The sequence below is a fragment of the Pagrus pagrus genome (genome assembly GCF_965226575.1).
Source record: "Pagrus pagrus genome assembly, chromosome: 21".
In the NCBI taxonomy this organism is placed as follows: Eukaryota; Metazoa; Chordata; class Actinopteri; order Spariformes; family Sparidae; genus Pagrus; species Pagrus pagrus.
Genome location: NC_140208.1, coordinates 24,138,134 through 24,159,751, shown reverse-complemented (window position 1 = coordinate 24,159,751; position 21,618 = coordinate 24,138,134). Strand labels below are relative to the sequence as shown.

The 21,618-nt window shown below is 38.9% G+C and overlaps 1 protein-coding gene across 1 annotated transcript; it reads left to right on the top strand.

Moving 5' to 3' along the window:
• The first annotated feature begins 866 nt into the window (after window positions 1-866).
• On the top strand, window positions 867-20,541 carry LOC311250506 (ras-related protein Rab-37-like). Its single transcript, XM_084342238.1, has 9 exons — window positions 867-1,266; window positions 10,157-10,267; window positions 11,912-11,953; window positions 12,131-12,197; window positions 12,323-12,375; window positions 12,590-12,655; window positions 15,063-15,119; window positions 15,207-15,283; window positions 16,842-20,541. Exons 1-9 carry the CDS (start codon window positions 1,111-1,113, stop codon window positions 16,945-16,947), a joined length of 735 nt encoding a protein of 244 aa, XP_084198364.1. The 5' UTR covers window positions 867-1,110; the 3' UTR covers window positions 16,948-20,541.
• The last annotated feature ends 1,077 nt before the right edge of the window (window positions 20,542-21,618 follow it).

The window sequence follows — 21,618 nt, the reverse complement described above, 5'->3', positions numbered from 1 at the left end:
TAACAGGTGTAGTGGGAGTACATCAAAACTCATTTGTATACTGTTGGATGTTGGATGTTTCATTTACAACAATTCTTGTTCTGTCTATTCATCTGTGACAGTCGCATGACTTTCTTTATCTATCATATAGAGACAAGCTGGGAAAACCAGTTCTAAATGCTGATCCTCAGTGACATCTGTGAAGTGAGCCACAGTCTGCTCACCCTGCTGCCATCTGAACACAGATACAGAAGTATCTGTGTTCAGATGGTGTTCATCTGTAAAGTGTATCTTGATGAATGTAATTATCATACACTTGTGTTTGTCACAGAGATTCTTTTCAACAATAATCCAAAATTCAATTCAATAATCTCACAGAGGGAACCAGGGCCATGCTACCTTCACTGTTTGCCTTCAAAATACATCACCACTACACTGCTCTATTGTGCGGTCTATGCTGAGTTTTCATATTATCCAGTCTGTAGTAGCCTCTGCTATGCCCTTTTTGATGCAGCCTTAAGGATTCTTCTCTCCATAATGATCTTATCTGACGTCATACTGATCACCACGTCATATTGCCGAAAACTTCATAAATTGAAGCATTTTGAAAAAAAAAAAGTCTCTTTCAAACAGTGTCCCTTTAAATTGGCAAAATGACACTCAGAATGTGCTGAAAGGGAAAGACGCAATGCATTTTGGGTGTGAGAGTTGACAGAACTTGGTCTCATCTTTGTGAGAACAGATCTACAGTCCAGAAAGCACCGTGACAGTGTGGAGTCGACAGACAGACTTCTGACATGACACACACTCGCAGCAGAGCCACAGGTCCGCCTCATCATCATGCACCCTCCTCCTCCTCATCCCTCATCTTCCTCATGTCCTCCCATTCACGCGTTCTTTCATTCTGCAAACTTCTCCATCCTCCATCATCCGCACCTCCCCCACCGTTCTATTGTACTCGATCACGACATGCCTTTTAAATGTGAAGTGATGTAGGCAGAAGACTGATTCACATGAAAGGAGGAGCCTGTGGAGGAGCTCAGAGGAGGATGTGGGGGGAGAGAGAGAGAGTGGCGTGGTTCGTCAGTTTTTATTCTCCTCACCAGGGTACTCGGTTGTAAAGCGCGCAGGATGGAGCGGATGGAGTCCATGGAGCCGATCTCGGCGCAATACACCACCGCTTACCCGGAGATTCATCCCGACAGCGGCTACGAATCCAGAGAGACCACCGACAGCCAGGCAAAGACCCCTCCAGCTCCCACATACGATGAGGAGTTAGTGCACAAGGTATGTTTACACTCATGTAAGGGCTTCTAGATCCAGGACCTGGTTCTTTTCAGTGCCACGTATTTTAAACTTCGCAGAACCTGTTTCTGTTCAACTGTTAAACAACAAACCGTGTGCGCCTTCTTGTAGTTTTCCTTTTCTTTCAATTATGTAGCCTATCAAAATGTTGAGAAAGCCTGAGGTACCGCGGTCCTCCGGTCCTCCGGTCCTCCGCCCCCGCGCTGGACACGCTGTGCGCTCTCCGTGGTGCTGATCTGCACTTGGACGCTGCTTCACTTGGTCCGTTTCCAAGCCAATCTGCCCAAAACACATAATTCCTCCTTCAATGAACACTTGAGTCAGCTGCTCTTCACTCATACAAGCTCTCTGCCTCAGAGGGGATTGAGGTCACTTTCTGCCAGATGACACTGAATCCCTCCGTCACCAGGCTACAGATGTTAGATTGGCTTTATTTCAGTGTATCTGTAGACTTTGGTGAACTTGCTCTGCATTTTAAAACGTTAACAAAGTGTACACTTCCGTTTTTTAAATGAGCAGTTAGATGGAGGGAGGATGGTCTACATTACAGGGGAGACAGTAGGGTCACCATCTAAAAGCTAATATCACGTCCTAACTGTAAAATTCAAGTAATGGTCTACAGAGTGGCAACCATCCTCAATAATAACCATAATCATAGAAGTCTTTGTATGGCACTACATACACATGGTTCTACATGTGGGAATTATGATCCACATGTGGAAAAAAGCAAACGGCACATGCATTTCAGTCAGTTATGTGTGGAAATGTCCAGTTCACATGTGACAAGAGGCAAATTTCATGTGATTTCATGTGCCATGTTTTATTTTCATACATAGAAATTCTAATCTGAATGTGCAAAAAGACAATATGAATGTATGTGATTCACACATGAAAATGTACATTTCTTATGTTACCAGTGAGACAGCGTAGAGAGACAACCATGTAAACAAATAAGTCTAGTTGTGTCAGCGAACAACATACTGGCGTTACAAAGTCGAGATGCGAGTACACGTTAGATCTAAGAGGCCTTTTTGGACAGTAGGGACATTAAAGTTCGCTTGTGAGCAGGCTGGGAAATTAAGTTTCTAAAATGTAAACATCTACACTGATCCACTGACAGATAAATGTTCAAATTCACCAGCCACTCAACAAAATCATTATTTAATGTCTGGGATCTACCGGCCACAGTCATATTATTTTACCAGCATTTGGCTGCTGGTTGGTGCTAATGTCGCACCCTGCTTGTCAGTAAGGAGAAGGATTTTAAAATGAAATCTAAAAGAAATTGGTTCCCGGTGCAAAGAGGCTTAAACTGGGGAGATGTGAGGTGTTGTTTGGTCTCGGTCAGGAGCCGAGCTGCAGTGTTCTGCACAGCTTGAGCTTTAATTCAGGTAAACAAAGCGTCACAATAGCCCGGGCATGAAGATATCAAACTGGGAACTATTTTTCTGATATTTGCTAAAGACAGCATTGCTCAGATCTTCCTGAGTTGGACGTGTCACGGTACCTGTCATGACGACTGTGATATAAAAAGATATTGACATCATGTTAATAATATACATATGATGATATTGTGTAGAATCCAGCACAGATGTTAGGACTTGTCCCATTACCTTTTCACAATTCATTCATTTTTCTTTTTGTACACTTCTGTACAGTTATGGTTGCAGATCCTCCACCTCTCTACACTCCAATAAGTGGACTATATGTGTGCGTGTGTAAAGTTAATAAAATGTCAGAAATAACACAGAAGTTCTTACCCTTGATATATCACAGAGGTACTCAGGGTCAATGATATGTTCTTTTCAGTCAGTAAGGAGACTCATTCATAAATCATAACATGTTTAACATGACAGGTTGTAAGCGATGAGGAGGATGGAGAGAGGAAGGTGCAGCAGGTCCAGGGGGCACTTAAGGCTAAAGGTTACAATTTAAGACCAGGATGGATACTGCTGACCCAGCAGGTCTTCCAAGAGCCTCCCAGTGAGACCACTTCACGACTGGTGGGAGGTCATTTATAATTATATGCAGTACGTACAGTAAGGCCAAAAACCTGTGAATATATGACCACCTGTTATCATGTGACTTACTCAGGTCACCTAATGCCAACTGAGCCCAGTTCAGTAGCTGAATGAAGACTGGGAGGTGTGGTTGAAAGATAAGAAAAGCTGGACCAGAGCTTTGTGATCATTTTGTTGCACATCGTATGCAGTAATAGGAGTGATCGTTGAGTCTCTCTGTAGATGGAACAAAGAGAGAAAAAATGTGCCCTTTGGGCTTCAGTGAAATGTCACATTGTGTTATGAAGCTGTACTGCAGAAACAGCTTCCAGATCAGTGTGAGGGAGCTGTGTCAGTCCCAGCTTGTTTCCTTTATCATAAATTGAAGTGGCCTGAAGTTTGCAATGGCTTTCTTACTTTTTAGATCTCGGTCAACGATCTGATAATAGAAAAAAGAACATGATTGTTGTTAATTACATCTTTTAAGACATTTCCCATTTGTCTGGTTGTATTTGACAATTACAAGAAAACTCAATCACTGGTCTTGTAATCTCCACACACAGACACAATCTGCGACAATGTCATTGCACTCAAAGTGTTTTAGAGCATTATTTTATTTTTCAGTAATGCTGCTAATTGACTATCTGTCATTAGTGTGAGTTTAGTGTGAACTGAGTTGTCCCAAAGGCTAATGGTCCAATGAGACATGAGCCGGGTTAGCCTAATGTAGCCATTATGCACTTTGACAGGCCGCCTTTAATTGCCTTGGAAGCAGTGTGTGTGTGTGTGTGTGTGTGTGTGTGTGTGTGTGTGTGTGTGTGTGTGTGTGTGTGTGTGTGTGCGTGTGCGTGTGCACGTGCACGTGCATGTTAGTGTGTGTGTGTACATGTGAAAGGCTTGTGTTGCGAGGGGGGCAGGTGCTTTCTCAAGGGGCAAATTATAGCAGTACAAGCTGTTCTTTCAAAAATGAGAGCAGTTCTTTCAGCAGGTCAGTCTCACCATTTTGCCCTTTGTCTCTCCTATTAATCCTCTGTCTCAGTGATGCACTACTACCCTTTACATTGTCTCTTCTCTCTGGGGGGAAGTAGCTTCTCTTTCCCTCCATTTCACCTCTTTTCCCCTGAGGGATCATGATTACACAACAAAAAAGGGGCATTGATTTTGTGGTATACGATTCTTCCAGGATTTGTTTATCATAACATCAAGTTATCTTTTACCAGCCATTAAAGGATAGACCGGTGTGATATTCTTCACATTATTCTTTCTTTTTAAAGACCAAAACAAACAACACATTAGTCTGTCACTCCATGCTTTCTAACCAATCAATATTAGTATCCAAACAAAGGATCAAATGATTACTTGTAATGTGAAAAGGTCACTCATAGTGAATTAATACCCTACCATGCACTTCCTGTCAGCTCTACAGATATTTTTGTTTCTTTCAGCTCATTGTTTTGGTTTTATGGCCCACAGCTTCACTGTTTTGGTTCACTCTCACTGCTCTTATCAACCTTTGTTCCAGCAGCATCAGGCAGCTGTTTTCAGTTGGAAAAATAATCTATGAAACCCACTGCAGCTACCTGGTGAGCGTAGTGGTGCATTTAGCAGCTAAAGAGTCAGATATTTCCCTCACGAGTTGGTGGAGACTAAAACAGAGCTAAATGAAGAGCGAATATTGGATTTTGGTTTGTCAGGTGACACATGACTCAAAATGAATGATAATGTAGCACCAGCTGATTACCATTACCCATACTTTAACAACTTTATATGGCCACGATATATGCTTGTGAGTGACCAAAACAAATGATAGAAAATACATTCATGCTGCTTTTAAATTTAGTATTTTTCTTAACAAACGGGACTTTCAGATGTTTCTTATCAAACATGACCTAAACAATAGCAATGTTGAAGACTATTTTATGGCACAGACTGAAGGTCACAATGGTGCAGTGTTTTTATAATGGTCACCAGTGATTTGTATTTACAACATGTGGATGAGGATGCACGTGCACAAGCATGGGGTTTGTGATACACGTTCCTGCGGACAGAGATCATCAGTTGGTGACAGTTACGCATCAAGAAATGTAGCGATGCACCAAGAAGTACAAGTACGCCTGCTAACTAATATTGGATGCAATACATTAGACTACTCTCAGATGTTGACATTTAAGGTGTTTTTTTTTTTTTTTTTACATTTTTTGGACTCTTAGGCACAGAGTAATAAGATATACCAGCTTTGGACACATAAACAAAAACTGTGCACTTCATGAGCTTCATTTTCCAACTTTGGATTGGAAAGTTTGGAATCAGACTTCTTTTCTAAAATATATATTAAAGGTTTTATTTTTTTGGGCAAGTAACCATGGCGTAAGCAGAATAATCCTCCGCTGCTCGTCAGACATCCATTAATTCCTCCTAATGCCTCGTCGGTCATTATCCCATACATACAGTATATTGCCATCATGACATAAATGATCCATACCATGGTAGAGAAATGTATCCATATAGGTCACTCTCTTAGAGTTCAACAAACACAAACTAATGGAAATTTACACCAGCCATCAGACTGACTTTTTAATATTGGGAGCTACTGTAATATGCTCCAGCTCTGTGGCTTCAAATCCCAGCTGTGCAGTATATCGAACAAAATTAGTGGCAATATGAAAACTGTCAAGTTATATTACAGTCTGGCCCGTGTCACAGACTCTCCAGGAAGATATAAGTGACGTTTCCCATCGCACAGACAGAGGAAATCAGCACTACCCATGACTCCATTATATCTATTCCTTAAACTGTTACTATAACTTCCTAGAATCGGTACATCCACACTGCATGTTTATAATCACATAGAATCTCTTACAGAAGCTTTGTGGTGAGAACAACTGGACTCAGACAGAACAAAGGAAGCTCAGAGGCACTTAACTTTCTGTTTATGAACCCTGCAGATAAAGAAAATCAAATTATCTCTCCTTCTTTATCATCCTCTCTCTCTCTCTCTCTCTCTCTCGCTCTCTCTCCCCACACCACACATGTGCAGCGTAATATACTGTATACATTATCCACAGCATTCATTTCTAATTCCCGATTAGACATCTGCATCTGCGGTGCTTTTGCCTAATTGCCTCAGGTCTCCAGTGAGGTTTGTGAGACAGGCTCACTTCCCAGCTAACCTCTGTTACCACGGAAACAGGGTCATAACCATCTCCCACCACAAACACACATACATCCTCCTCATCATCTCTTGTACAAGTGCATGTGTAATCCTCCAGCTCTAGTGGTTTCACTCCACTGGTTCTGTCCTCACATACACACGTAGGCATCATGTTGCATGCTCCATGTCCAGTAAACAGGAAACAGATGCCATGGAGCCACAGCAGGGGCCAAGGGAGTCATTATACTGCTGTTTATTTTATGCTCTACAAGTTCTTTAAAGCCGCTCTGTGTATACCTTTGTGATCATTTTTCCATTTATTAAAATGATTTGTAATTTTGTTTCTCTGATGAGGATGGACTGAAAACACCCTCTTACATTTGTAAGTTTGCTTAACCTAACCAGTGATCTCCCACAAAGTCATACGTATTGGGCTGTAGTAAGAGTCAGACTTGACATTTAAAGATTTTATTTCCAAAACCAAAGCACAAGCACATATTTGGAAGAAATGAATTTAAAAGTTGTTGTTTTTTAACCACATTACTACCAAAGTCAAGGTGCATTTCATCATCAGTATATAAGCTAAGCAGCCACACTGGGTTAGCCGAGCCTATGCTGGGATGAAAAAACAGTCGCATCTTACATTTTTTCTAATCATGGCAGAGTTACATTAGGACTTCAAATATCTACACTGAAACACAAGAGAAGTGCTGTTTCTTTGTTTCAGCTTTTTGCCTGGAACATTTAGCCTCACTTCATCAACTTAACTTATTAGGCTTAAGATGTGCATAGCTAGCCATCGAATGTGAGACCTCTTTTACAGGTTTCTAGCTTTGAAACAAGTCAACTGTAAACATTAAGAAGTCAGCTGAAGTTTTCAACCAACTCATGAAGCTAACATTAGCTCAATTAGTTAGCTACAGTTTATCAAATCTGCAAACAACAGTCATTTGTCGCCACTAAATTAACAATGCCATTAATTATTGTCATTTTTTAAACAAGGGTTTAAAAAACAAATTAATGCTAGAGTCCTGCCACATCTATTTAGACAATGGAATGTTGATGATGAGTTCAGGAGTGTCACAGTCTGAGGAGTGAAGCTGCTCTGTAGTCTGGTGGTACAGCAGCAGATACTTCTGTATCTGTTGTCAGATGGCAGCAGGGTGAACAGACTGTGGCTGGGTGCATGTTGTCTTGTAGTATCTTTGGGCTCTGTGCAGACATCTCACGTCACTGATGTCACTGATGCTCTGTAGATGGTACCAGTGATGTTCTGTGTGCGGTTTTAATCACCTGCTGTAGAGCCTTCCTGTCCTGGGCCGTGATGAACCACAACCATGTCTCTCCTCTAGTCTGGGCGCCTTATCTAGCAGTGTTCGAACAGAGGCCCGCAATCTTGGTGTAATTTTTGATTCAGAGTTATCTTTTGATGCTCAGGTGACTAAAGTGGTGCAGTCCTACTTTGCCCAACTGAGACAGCTAACCAATATCAGGCCATTCCTTTCCTCTGCAGACTAAGAAAAGTTCATCCCCTCCTAATGGTTCCAAAATCTCGACTTGTCACTAAAGGTAACCGGGCCTTTGCTGTTCGGGCCCCTCAGCTATGGAACTCCCTGCCTGGAGATGTCAGGCAGGCAAACTCAGTATCCTCTTTTTAATCCCTTCTTAAGACTCACTTTTACCTTAAGGCCTTTTCTTAATTGTTGGTAATTGTTGTAACTATTTAAATTATTTTATCATGTTTTAATCTTATGTTTGGATTTTAACTCATTATATTGTCTGTTTTATTGTAAAGCACTTTGTAGCTTGTTTTTGAAAGGTGCTATATAAATAAAGTTATTATTATCATTATTATTATTATTACTATTATTATTATTATTATGTCAACCTCCTGAAATCAACAGCTATTGTTTCAAAAACGACCATGAATTTTGATGCCATGCAACAGGGTAAAAACGTATCTTACCGTGTTAGGCTAGTGTGCTAAAACTTGCTAACTGGAAGTTGGAACTAAACACAAAGTCCAGTTGAGGCTGAAAGTAATGTCATGATTGTTATTAGTGAGCAGTGTTTATTGCATCATCAGCAGTATATCCATTACCTACCTTTTCACTGCAGTCATATTTCTGCTGCTCCTTTCAGCATATCATCATGGACATAAACTTTAACGTTCAGATAAACAGAACATATTTAGCTCTGTTGTTGAAAAGCCCTGAACATCAAAGTAATTGAATCTTTTTTATCACTGACTCACCATAAGATTCTCCCGAAAACAATTCTTCTTTTAGTGGCTCTCTCTGAACAGAGAGAATACCTGAACTGAATCTGGGAAGTGAAGTTATTGCTCATGCTAAAGCTGATATTGAAATTCAGAGGATGACTGTTAATGCAGAATCCATATGATATCCTCAAGACATTTCTGAGAGTTTCTAAAATCCTTATCCTAAATACAGAGATCAAAGAGAGGCTGTAAAACCTGCAAGTGTTGAGAAAAGCTGCTCCAGCTTCCCTGCTGTAATCCCCACTGCCTGGTTTAACTGATGATTACATTATCCAGATTCCAGTGGGGTTGGGGGTATTTGTGCTTATATAGCTCGCCAATGGCAGAGAGATTACAGGAAATAAGGAAGAGATGGGGAACACATGCAAAAGAGGTCCCTGGTCCAATACGAACCAAATTCATGGGTGCGTCCACATTCAACATTGAGTAGAAATTTAAGACCAGTGGCCGACACTATCAGAAGCTTTAGATCTTTCCAAGAAGACTTTATGGCTCCAGAGCTACATGTTATCTGATAAACTGCCTCCTGTGATTTCACTCAGTGACTAAGTTGCATTGTGGGTAATGTAGGCAGTACAATATGACGTCGATCAACATTCAAACCCAGATGTAGTAGATTTAAATATGTTTTATTTGATATTGGATTAGGCTTGATTGAATTAAAGGGGACTGTTGGGCCTTGGCAGAGATATGCACTCTACTGATTGCCATTCTAGTTTTGATTGAGAGAAATGACATATTGTGCATTTAATGAAACTTAGCCGTGGTGTTAGCTCTGCTCTAATAATGTACAAAATGTGGATTTAAAAAACATTTGTATTGGCCATGGAAAAACAAAGTTGGTATCAAACAGATTCTGTTTTCCAGAATCATCTAATGTTGAATTTCATGTATGGTAATAAGTGGAAAGTTTTCTTCTGAACGTCAGCGGACATTCACAAAGAGTCAACATTTAGTGGTTTGGTCAAACACAACATAATCGACAATCAAGATCCATTTTAAGCATCAGAACACGTCCTCTCTTGAGAGGATCTTGAGCAGGCAGCTTGTCTGTGTCTCATTTCCTGAATCTGCAGGGCACTGTGTGCGTGGAGATGGTGGGTACTTCAGTATGACTCCTCTAAGTGGGTTTACAAATGACAGACAGAACATTGAACATAAGTATTGACTGATGGCCCTGATGACTAACTTGGATGCCTCTGACTGCTGCCTTCAAATCATTCCATTGTCTTGAAGGTTATCTCCACCTGCTGTGAGTCACACTGTAAGAACGTCACATTGCCAAGCTCTTTTAAAAGATAATCGTATTTGTGCTGCTTGGAAGCAGACATGTCCACTGTGACGCAGGTGCTGACTCACAACTCAAAAAACATGAAATGATTGCGAGGGTTGATTCTGATACCAATATAATTTTTATTAAACCGGACTCTTTTCCTGCAGACAATCCTCGTCGGGGACAGTGGAGTTGGGAAGACGTCTCTGTTGGTGCAGTTCGATCAGGGAAAGTTCATCCCCGGCTCCTTTTCTGCAACAGTGGGCATTGGATTCACGGTGTGTTTGTATATCTTTTACATACAGGACCTTCTCTCATATAAAGAGACTTTTTCACTTCCCTCTAGTGATATCTAGTCACGTTTTTACTGGTTTAATTGTCACAGGTTTTGAGCTATCACTTCATTTATCAAATTTTATGGTAAGTGTTAATTACCAAATATAATATTTGAAATTCTCTGTAATGAGCCCCAAATGACATCACAATAATGACCTCAAAATGAATTGAAAACTATCCCAACATTATGTCATAATAATATTTTTGCCATGCTCCAACAAACAGTTCAGCAGCTGATCATGCCATTTTAATTTCCAACTAGTTTCTGGCTAATTCCCTTCAGCAGGCAAAGTTAAACAGAAACCATTTGGAAGTTTCCAGGAAATGTTAATATTATTAAAGGAATTACATGTTCTTTATTTTACTTATTTAACTGTTTATTTAATTTTAAAAAATTAAATTAAATTAAAAAAAAGCAAAATATTATAGTACTAGTAAAAAAAATACATTTCAAGGTAAATATTATGGTAATTTGGGGATAATTTTAAAGAAATTTTAAATATGTCAGTTGGTAATTACCACTACTTACAATGAATTTTCGGGACCCTTAAATTGAAGTGTTGCCACAGTAAGCACAGTAGCTGGAAAATGTTGTAACATCAGGTTAGAAATATTCAGTGGTTTTTCATGAAAGTCTGTCTCCAACAGTGGTCACGCCACCACTATCAGCTACACCTCCATGACATGAAAGTCCGTTCATGTACATGTCATTTTAGTGTGATATGACATGTATGAAATGTTCAAATGTGAAAGTATCTGTGGTTTTCAGAAATGATAAAATGAATCATAATTCACTGTAGTGACTGGGTTGACTTGTGTGATGTCAGTGCCACTTCCTCCACATGGTCACACCAGAAAGAGTTCATCTTTATGTCCTTGTTAGATAATTATTCCTTTGTGATGTAGACACTACTCTTAATGAAAGGTGCTGAACTACAGTAGCTGGTCAGCTAACAGCAGACAGATGCTAGTGCAGCCCCAAACAAACGGAGCTAGCTAGCTTGTCTGCTCGTCCAAAAACCATGCCTCTTTTGTGGAGCAGTTTATGCATCAACAGTGGAGGCTAAATATATATGTAATATGCTGTGATAGCTTCTTCATTTAAGACTTCCCAGCTTTTCATTCCCTCAGGGGTCACAGAGCTGTAACAGTTTGTTTTCAGTGAACGCAGTTTCTTCCTGTGTCAGTTCCCCAAAGACGCTTCAGCCCTGCAAGCAAATCCTCTGATGGCAGCGATTCCATAGAAATGAACTGATGTCGCCACAATTGTGACATTTTAAATGCTGCTGTGACTGGGCCTTTAATCATAATACAGTTAGAGACGTTTCAGAGAAAACCGTTGACAGTGAGGTCTGTGGATTATTAACAGGGACACTGACTCTTCAAAGAGATGCTGCTGCTGGATCTTTCTTTTTCAGTGTATTAGAGTGGAGGTAGAAGTCTTGCAAACAATTAAAGGAAAACCTGTCTGAATGTAACCCAGAGGACATGTTTGTTTTAGTTTTTAACTTTTGTTCCTTTAACCAGTCTTTATTCCCTGTAGCCAGAGCCCATTCCAACACCAATTGTCTTTCTGCTTCTCTCAGAATAAAGTGGTGACTGTTGACGATGTAAAGGTCAAATTACAGGTCAGTAAGTAAATCAGTTCCAGTTCAAACTTGATGTGCTTTCACAATAGCAAGCTATTTTTAGAGCACAGGCTGGTTTCCTCTTGGGCACCAGTGTTGTAACTGAAAATGAGAGTTAGCCAAGTGGAACCAGGCCAAGTCACCATATACAGCCTCTTCTCCCTTTTTTTGTTTCAGATTTGGGACACGGCGGGACAGGAACGGTTCAGAAGTGTGACACATGCATATTACAGAGACGCACACGGTGAGGCAAATACACACCTAGACCTACATCTGACTCTCAACTGTACTTTTGTCCGCATGACTTACATAGAGACGTGCAACATAGAACCAGATGGTCATTTAATCTTTTTGGTTCTATCTCCAAAGCTTTGCTCCTCCTGTATGACATCACCAGCAAAACCTCCTTTGACAACATTAGGGTAAGTCTGGGAGAGATATGGAAATGAGCCATCCAGGGAATTATAAAACAAATAAAGATATAGAGAGCATACAAATACCTCTGTGGGTCAGCTATCAATAGTGTTGGCACACACATGCATGTGTTTTAACCTGCCTTCCAACTTTCAGCCCAATGCAAACACACTTTCTCTCTGTTTTGTCTGTGTACTTATGTGTCTGTCTGTCTCGTTTCAGGCCTGGTTAACAGAGATCCATGAGTATGCACAGAGTGATGTAGTCATCATGTTGCTGGGCAACAAGGTGAGAGGGGATAATTTGAGAAACTCAGCAAGAAACAGAAAGTGTTAAGTAAATGGAAGGGGATGTGATCTTTAGTGAAGCCTGTCTGAAAGACTGTGCCATCTCCTGACAGAAGGCTTATAATGTTTGTACTGTAGAATGAGGTTAATTCATTTCATATATTTTCTATAACTGAGGACTCACATTTACACGCAAAAGCACGTTTGTGACACAGCACAAAAAGAAGTAGGAGAGCGTTAAAGCTGTGCTAATCAACATCTTTGTATTAACTATCAGTCTTATGGGTAAAAGATGTTGCTCATCAACCCACAGAGAGTTATCACACGACTCTGCAGTTCCTCTCAGCTCTGCTGTTTTCCAGCCCACGACTTTACTGTTTTTGTTTCACTCTCACTGCTTTCATCAGCCTCGCCAACTACAGCAGGCAGCTGTTTCCAGTGAAAAGGCTCTGATAAACTCACTGTGTACTACCTGCCCAGCAGCAACCAGCTGGTGCCTTTATAATAATAATAATAATAACTTTATTAACATAAGACCTTTAAAATGAACAGAATAAAAATAAGTAATAAGTAACTAATAAGTCATTCAAATGAGAAGACAATAAACCCCACAAAATGCAAAACACAAAATGTTAATATGAAAGAAAAAGAAAGACAATAAAAAGACATCACGTAAGAGGAATTCAATACAGATACAAAAAATAACAGCAACGAAAGAATTGAAGGACAAAAATACTTAAAGGAATTTTAAAAAACAAGATGACAACACATGAAAGCAAATCTATAAAAAAGGGGTTTTAAGTTAAATTCCTGTTTCTGTGAGCATTATCTCCTCAGGTAGGTTGTTTAAAAGCTGAGTGGCCCTAATGGAAAATTACAGTGAGATTTAAGATTTAAGCCAGAAGGGATCCGACTGAAGTTCTGACATGTGGTCAACATTTCTGTTATGTGTTAGCGGCTAAAGAGCCAGATATTTCTCTGTTTCTTAGGAGGTAAGATCTGAACTAGCAAAGCGCTCTCACTCCCAACTTGTCAAATACAGCAGCATGGTCAGTGGCCTTAGACTATGACGCTCTGCCTGCCCCTTTAGTGTCTGCTTCAGACCTGAACGGCTCCATAATACACAACAATACATAATATACAACGTGAGGTTAGACTTTCAAATTAAAGCGTGCTAACAAACGTTTGCATGGTATGACATATTATGAGTTTCTGGATGTTATTCACATAGTCACACAGTTGCGGTTTGGTTAGGTTTAGGTAAAAAAAGAGGGGGTTAGGGTTAGGAAAGTTCATACTTTGAATTAAAAAACTAGCATTAGCTATGTTGGGACCGGTTTGGATCTAATGGGCCAGGTTGGGTTTGAACAAAAAATTTGAAATAATTAATGTGTCTGGGTCGGGTTAAGTCATGTCAGTTGACATGGTACTTTCAAGTTCTTCTTGTGAAAATACAGTATAGTGTAAAAATATTCCGAATTTGATATTGTGCTTTCATGTTCTTTAAAAAAATATAAAAATAAATAAATATATTGTAAAAATAAGTGATAATTGATATTAAGTGGGACTATAGGCCCATGTCCTAATGTCCTCTTAAGTGCTGTGGCTTGTTATTTACATGACAAATGCTTAATAGTCCCAATGTTATGCTTACATAACATTGGGACTATTTGTTCATTTTCCAGGTGGCAAACATTCATTCAGCTTATAGTAACTGCGATGGGATAGGGTCGGGTTTGGATTTAAAAAAACAGGCCACCTGTCGAGTTTGGGTCGGGGTTGGTTACTTCTCATTCGGACTCAGTTGGGGTCAGACAGAAAAAAATGGGCCTAAACCACACTCTGATCTGAACAGGAGGGAATGTGATGTTGGACTTTTTATTAGTGGATGGAAAAAAAGCTTCAGATAAAAACTTGAGTTGCTCAAGGAGGTGTAAATAAGCAGCTGTTTCCCAACATGTTGGCCCTAATAACATGGTCATAATATGTCAGTGTGCAGCTTCTTTACAGCTTGTTTCACTGCCTCCAAGCTGCCCATAGAATCTTTATGGACTGCTTTAACTAACATGGCTACAATAAGTTGCTACCTGGGCTTCCACTTCAAATTACCCAGTGTGATGATAGATGAAACTGCCATTTGACTCAAGGATTGACTAGCTGTCAAAGAAACAATGGATTATATGGCATCCCACTGTTTCAAAGCATACCACTGTTTGATTATGGTGAAAGTGATTTATTAAGTAACGTAGCAATGGTAGGAGGAAGGTGGAAAGGCTGATGTATGAATGTGAACAGGGCAGCTTTCAAAAATATTACAAATGTCGTTCTTTGTTCTTTGTTTTCTTCGTTCTGTATGACCAGCTGTTTACAAGCTATTCTAACCAAACTGTTCTGTATCTCTGTGGCAGGCTGACATGAGCAGTGACAGAGCGATCAGGAGAGATGAAGGAGAGAGGCTGGCCAGAGTGAGTATCTCATTCACTGCTGTACAACAGGAAGTGATGTGGTTTCCTCTGCTGCTCACTGATGTTCACACCTCTTCATGTCTTCAGGAGTATTCAGTTCCTTTCATGGAGACGAGTGCCAAGACTGGAGTCAATGTAGAGCTGGCCTTCACTGCCGTGGCCAAGTATGAACCTATTATTTAACTATTATTCTTTTCAGATGTTGGCTGTGAGAATGATATAATAATAAGTAAAAACCAGTTTCTAATACAATCAATTATCAAATCCATGATTACAGGGATTACAATGTAATAAAACATGTTAATCCAGAATACATCATATGTAGACACTTAACAGACATTCCCTGTAACATATTTTTTACTGAAAATGTAATACCACCATTGTTAACTAATGTAATATCTCATTAGTTCATGCAAAATGTAATCAATAATTATGTTTACAGTTTCAATCCATATAGCAAGCCATTTGAATAAATCATAAAATCATAAATAAAGGTATATCTTAGAGTTTAAATGCACATCATTGATCCAAGTAATAAACCCTTTCACTTAAACTAATATATCTTTTTAAAAAATAAAAATTTAAAAATTTAAAAAAACATCCAATAATGTGTTTGTTAAAAGTAGCCTCATTTTAACTAACTAACAAACTAAATTAAGTAAATGAAGGGCTTAATTAAATATTTCAAATGCTTTTGTACATTTAAATGAGATTTTACCCCTTGTTAATTAGAATATAAATAATATTAATATATTTAATGTTTTATGAAATATATTTTATAAACAATATGTACCAAAATGATGATGAATAATTTCTTCATTCATTGCACCTGGAAATATATGAGATATATTAGTCCCATATTTTGAACCCCAATTTCAAAACATATCTCCATTAAAACATCTGAAAACAGCTAGACCTTTGCTATATACTGTGTTGAGTTGTGGACTTACATTATCCCAAATGTCTCCAACAATGTTCACTATGTCTATACTAATGCTGACTAGAGAGCCAGAGAGTGAGGAGGAAAGTCAGTGAATGTGACTAAACATGAACAAAATTTTAAACATCACGTCATCAGTGAACATTTCTGCCCGAGTTATGTAGATTTTTCTCAATATTGGTGGTTGTTCAACAATCAAGACAACAACTCCCATGATCCAACACTACTCATATCTTTCATTTTGTTTTTCATGAAAGACCCCTGGCTGCAGAAATTACACAATACGTAAATATTCACTGATATGGTTAATATGAAGAATATTATGTGAAAAAGAAGTTTCAAAGGTGACAATTTAATAATTAGAATTTACAGGTAAGAGAAGACTAATACTAACCAACAAACTCATTCATTTCATTCATTCAGTACTCACAGTTATCCTTTCAGTCACAGTCACTCACCGCTTCTTAGATTGCTGAACTGTTCAGACTTAATCAGTGCTTATTCTCATATTTTTCATTTAATTGCTTCCTTGGCAAGAATTGACAAGTGCTCAGTGCTTGCCACATCATTTTTTTATTACCACAATGTCAAATCTTCCAAAACAGTGTGAAATGAAATCTTTGATCAGCAGCTCAGCAGGCATGGTGACGCAGCTTACACAGCAGGCTTCACAGATGGTTGAGTAGAGTAGCCTTGACTTTGACATTCAGATATTAGTGACGAAGCTAAAAGTCCATCTGTACTGTTTTCCAAACTGTGTGCTGTCTGGTTCTGTTCTTCAGGGACCTGAAGCACCGGGCTGTCCAGCATCCCAACGAACCCAAGTTCCAGATTCATGAATACATCGAAGCACAGAAGGAGAAGACAGGCTGCTGCAGCTACTTCTAAATCTCATCTCCTGAGTCGTCCTCCCACCACTCTGGGTGAACAGACTGTCCGAGACACACCGAGAGCTACTGAGTGGGAGGAAGCCCTGTTAACTTACTGCTGCTCCAAAAATATGATGCTGCCATTCATTGAAGACTTAAAGCCAAAAGTAGATCAATGGAGTGAGAGGAGGATAAATCAACTACAGACTCACAAAACCCAGTTTTATTTAGCCAAGACCAGTTTCCCCAACTCTTTAGACTGGCGTTCATCATTGTGAACAACTGAACATTTTTAGTATAGAGATTTTAGTAAGTAGTATAAAATTACTTAAAAATTATTAAATTGTTTTAGAAAATAGTCGTATGCCATTTGCTTTCATGGTGAGAGTTAGATGAGAAGATCAACGCCGTTTGCATGCATGTCTGTTGACTATAGGGCTAAAGTCAGGATGTGTTTAGCCTAGCTTAGCATACAGATTAGAGTCAGGAGGAAACAGGTCCTGTCTAAAGTTAAAAGATACTCCTACCAAAAGCCCCAAAGCTCATTTCTTACACACTAATCTAACATACTGTATCTCATTTGTTGAAACATTAAGTGCATGGGTGTTTTTCAAACAAATTACATACCTCAGGTGTCTAGAAACCTGACACTTGCAGTATATAACACTGACTAAGCCATACATTGAAATCATATTGCTTGAAACACACAAAAATAGGCCTATGTTTTTGCCATTTATAATGGTTTACAGTCATTTATAGATGTAGATGTAGTAAAATTTAGGTTTTTTAAAATGTATTCATATGTGGACATAGCCTGTTATATTTCATGGTTTTACTGTACTCTTACACTACTTCACATACACTACCCAGACTTGGATGCTATCATGACCATGCCCATGTAGCACTCATGTTGTCTGAGCTAGCTTTGTTATTCTCATGCCACAATTCTGGTTTTAAATGACTTGATTCATAAATGGTACGAAAACAAATTTGTCAGCAGCCTCAGGGTGTCTCAATTTCATCATCATTTCATCAAAACACTCCACAAAATCGACGAAACTGCTGCTCTACAATAAGCCTGACACTCAAGTGTTGCACCAGCATGTTAGGCTACAGTGAAATGAATAAATGACTGTGAAACATTAGGCAACACAAACAGAAATATAACAAGACTAGCATTGAACTAAATGCTAACATAAGCATTCTAAAATACTTACAATGACAATGCTAATGTTCACCAAGTTCAACATTTTACTTGAGCATGTCAGCATGCTAACATTTGCTTATAAGCACTAAACACAAAATACAGCAGAGGCTGACGGGTATGTGATGTTCTGTAATAATTGGTCATAAACCAAAGTAATGGACAAATTAAAGTGTTGACCTGGCAATGGTGCTAGATGAAACATTAAGAGGTCACCAAAGTCATAACATTTCATTTAAGGGGAAATATGAAAGCCTGTATCAGATTTAGTGGCAAGCCGTCCAAATGTTACCAAGACATGTCACTGAAAACAGAAGTGTCAACCTAAAGATTGTCATGCTAACCCATCCAATAGTTGTTGAGCTGTTTCAGTCTGGACCAAAGTGGTGGACTGACGGACCGACATGGCCACCCCAAGAGCCATTGTGCTGGCATGGCTAGACCAACAATTTGTAGTGTTCATGTTCCACCCATCCAATGAATAGCTTAGCATGCAAAGCTAAACTAACCACATCCTGACTGAAGCTCCTTAGTTAATGCAGAGACAAGATTGATTTAGATTTAATCTTCCAATCGAACTCTTGAAAAGAAGGTGAATTTACATATTTCCCAAAGTTTCGAACAAGAATTCTTGCTCTTCATGCTACTGAACAATATATTTTTAAAAATACATAATTTGTTGTTTGCCTTACATAGATATCTGACTGTAAATATTTTTTTACCCAGCGTTTACTTTACCTCTTAATCATTGCTGACAGAATGTTGAAGGATGATACAAACACACCAGTTTGACAAAAGAAACTACATACACCCACACACTACTAAAATAGACCAGATCTCAAGGCAGACTTGGTGTAAATTTTGGATAGACTTTGAAAAATCAACATTGCTACAACCTTATGTACAATGCAATCTACCAACAGATCCAGACAAAGGCCATACACTGTGTCATGGATGCAATTCAAAGCCAAGAACTTGAACAAAAGCCGTGTGTGTTTATCAGATTGGTTTATTCCTGACAAACACTTCTCGATAAGTGACAGTCGGCTGTTGTTGAACGCCCACTGAGACAAAGAAAAGCTCAGGGACGCAGCTGGAGACAAAGCTAATGTGCTCTGACCACTTGGCAAAGGAATAATGGAAGACAGCTCTATTTCTGGACATTCAGAGGAAAGCATCCATGTGTTACTGATAAAAAATGTTCTGGTCTCCTGAAATGAGTCTCTAGAGGAGGATTGCTGCATAAGACGTAAGAACGTAACATGAGCTACTTGATGGTTGAATTTCCAGTTTTGTCCTTCATCTATGTACATATTGAATTTGTGAGTGAGTGAAAAGATTTCTGAAAATGTTTTTTGACATGTTGGCTGCATTAATTTCCTCTCACAAAAAACAATATTTTGCTGTATGACCAGGTGATGGACTTTAAAGCTCAGTTGCATGTTTGCTGGATTGCATGTACCAAATCTGTGCACAGTGCCTCCAGAACATGTTAAACTCTGTTTATATTTGTATCAAGATGAACATAAAATATATGAACAAATAATTAACACTCCTTTTTCAGATTTTAACTAAACATTCAGGGTTAAATTTTGTTTTGAAATACAAGATCTAGCGTGTGTAAATTAACACATTAAAGCTGCAGTAATTGATTTGCAAAATTGTTTATTGGCCCTAGGGGGCAGCAAAACAGGGTGTAAACACAACATTGACACATCACCGTGGAAAACTTGTTTTGCCAAATGTGTTATCAAAAAGTTGCCTATTTACACGTAGACACATATGTATATTATATATGTTATTATTTGTAGTCGTGTTTCTGGCCAGCTTAATATTCACTCTCCTTTTAGCTCTGTTTCCTGGGTAAGATTTTGGGCTGTTTAACTGCTAAATAATATGTTTTGTTCACCAGCTAATTGCTAACTTGGTCTTGCTTTTCGTTGCTGGGCAGCTACTGCAGTTTAAGCAGAATTTTTAAACTAAGCTCAGAGTATCAATCATTTAAGAGCTGAGGGGAACTGCAGTGATGGGTGGTAATTTGCGATGGGTTTGTCACTATGGGCAACACATTTCACATAATCATTTGAGTCATTGGTCATATAAAAGAATGGATTAGTGCAGCTTTATGGAACTAATGATGTCAGAACAACAGCTCCATGTTCAGGTTTAACTGTGAGCAAGTTTATGAAGTATGCAATGCTCTTCTGCAAATATTATTATTACAACTTACTGTGTGGATTCTGTGACTCAGTTTGGACGGCTCAGATCAGACCCAGTTTATGATCAAAATGGTTCAGATGGCCATTAGACCCTGTAAATATAAATCTATTGTTTGTTGTCACACCATGCTGCCAAAAGTTGTCTTTGTTGTGTTGTATGCTGCATAAAAAATAAACTATTTTTAACTGAGCAGACTTTATATGAAGTCTCCCCTGCAGTCTCCTGCCATATGGTTGGTAACTGTGGCCACAAGTGTGTGTGTGAGTGTGTGTGTGAGAGAGAGAGAGAGAGAGAGAGATCGAGAGAGAGAGAGAGAGAGAGAGAGAGAGCAATCAAGCAAATTACCACAGACCGACTGACAATGTGTTCCCTTGAATTTCTTAGATATATTTGCCTGGTTTTATACTTCACCAATAAAACGATCATGAAACACATGTCATCATGATCAACATTTAACATGTAGTGAAGCTGAACGGTGGTTATAATCCGACAGGAACAAGTAGAAACTTCCTAGTTGCAGGTCTAGCCTTCAAAATAAAAGCGCGAGCATCGTGGAAACGAGGTTGTTTCTCAGTGCTTCCAGGAACTCTGCCCAAATAGTGCAGCAATTCTTGGTTGTTGAGGAAGTTTTTGAAAATGTTAAGATTGCGGCCCTCAGAGGTTTATGGATGACTTCAGTCCTGACATCTTCTGCCTGCACACCATGATGTTAAGTCAAGGTCAATAATCTTAAAGGAAAAGTTAACCAAACAATAAAAATACCTCAAAATATTGTTGCTATTGTCATAGCCAGGATTTAGAACTACAAAGGCCATAAGTCCGATCATCACCTAAACCCTTTTTTTTTTTCACCTATTCAGTATTTATTTTTATAGTTGTGATTATTGGTCTACAGAAGAGGATTGGGGACATGTGAAAAGTTTATTGAAGCTCTATAGAACTATACTTTGAAGAAGAAATGTTGATCAGAATTGAAAGATCTTCATTGTCTAAACAAACTAAATAATCAAACTCTTTGTTTTCACGACTGAATAAACTGAATAAACAAACTGACCTTAAAGGACAACACAATTTACTGTTTTACTTTGTTTAGCCTATATGCGGCGGACCCTGCCACCTTTCTACCTTCAAACGATGTTCTGGGGCCTTACTTTCCTCTGATAACAGCTTGTTTATTCACTTATGGAAAACATACATATTTCTGAGTTTGTATTATTACCTCAATAATATTGTAAATATTAAAATATATAATATAAAAAAAAACGT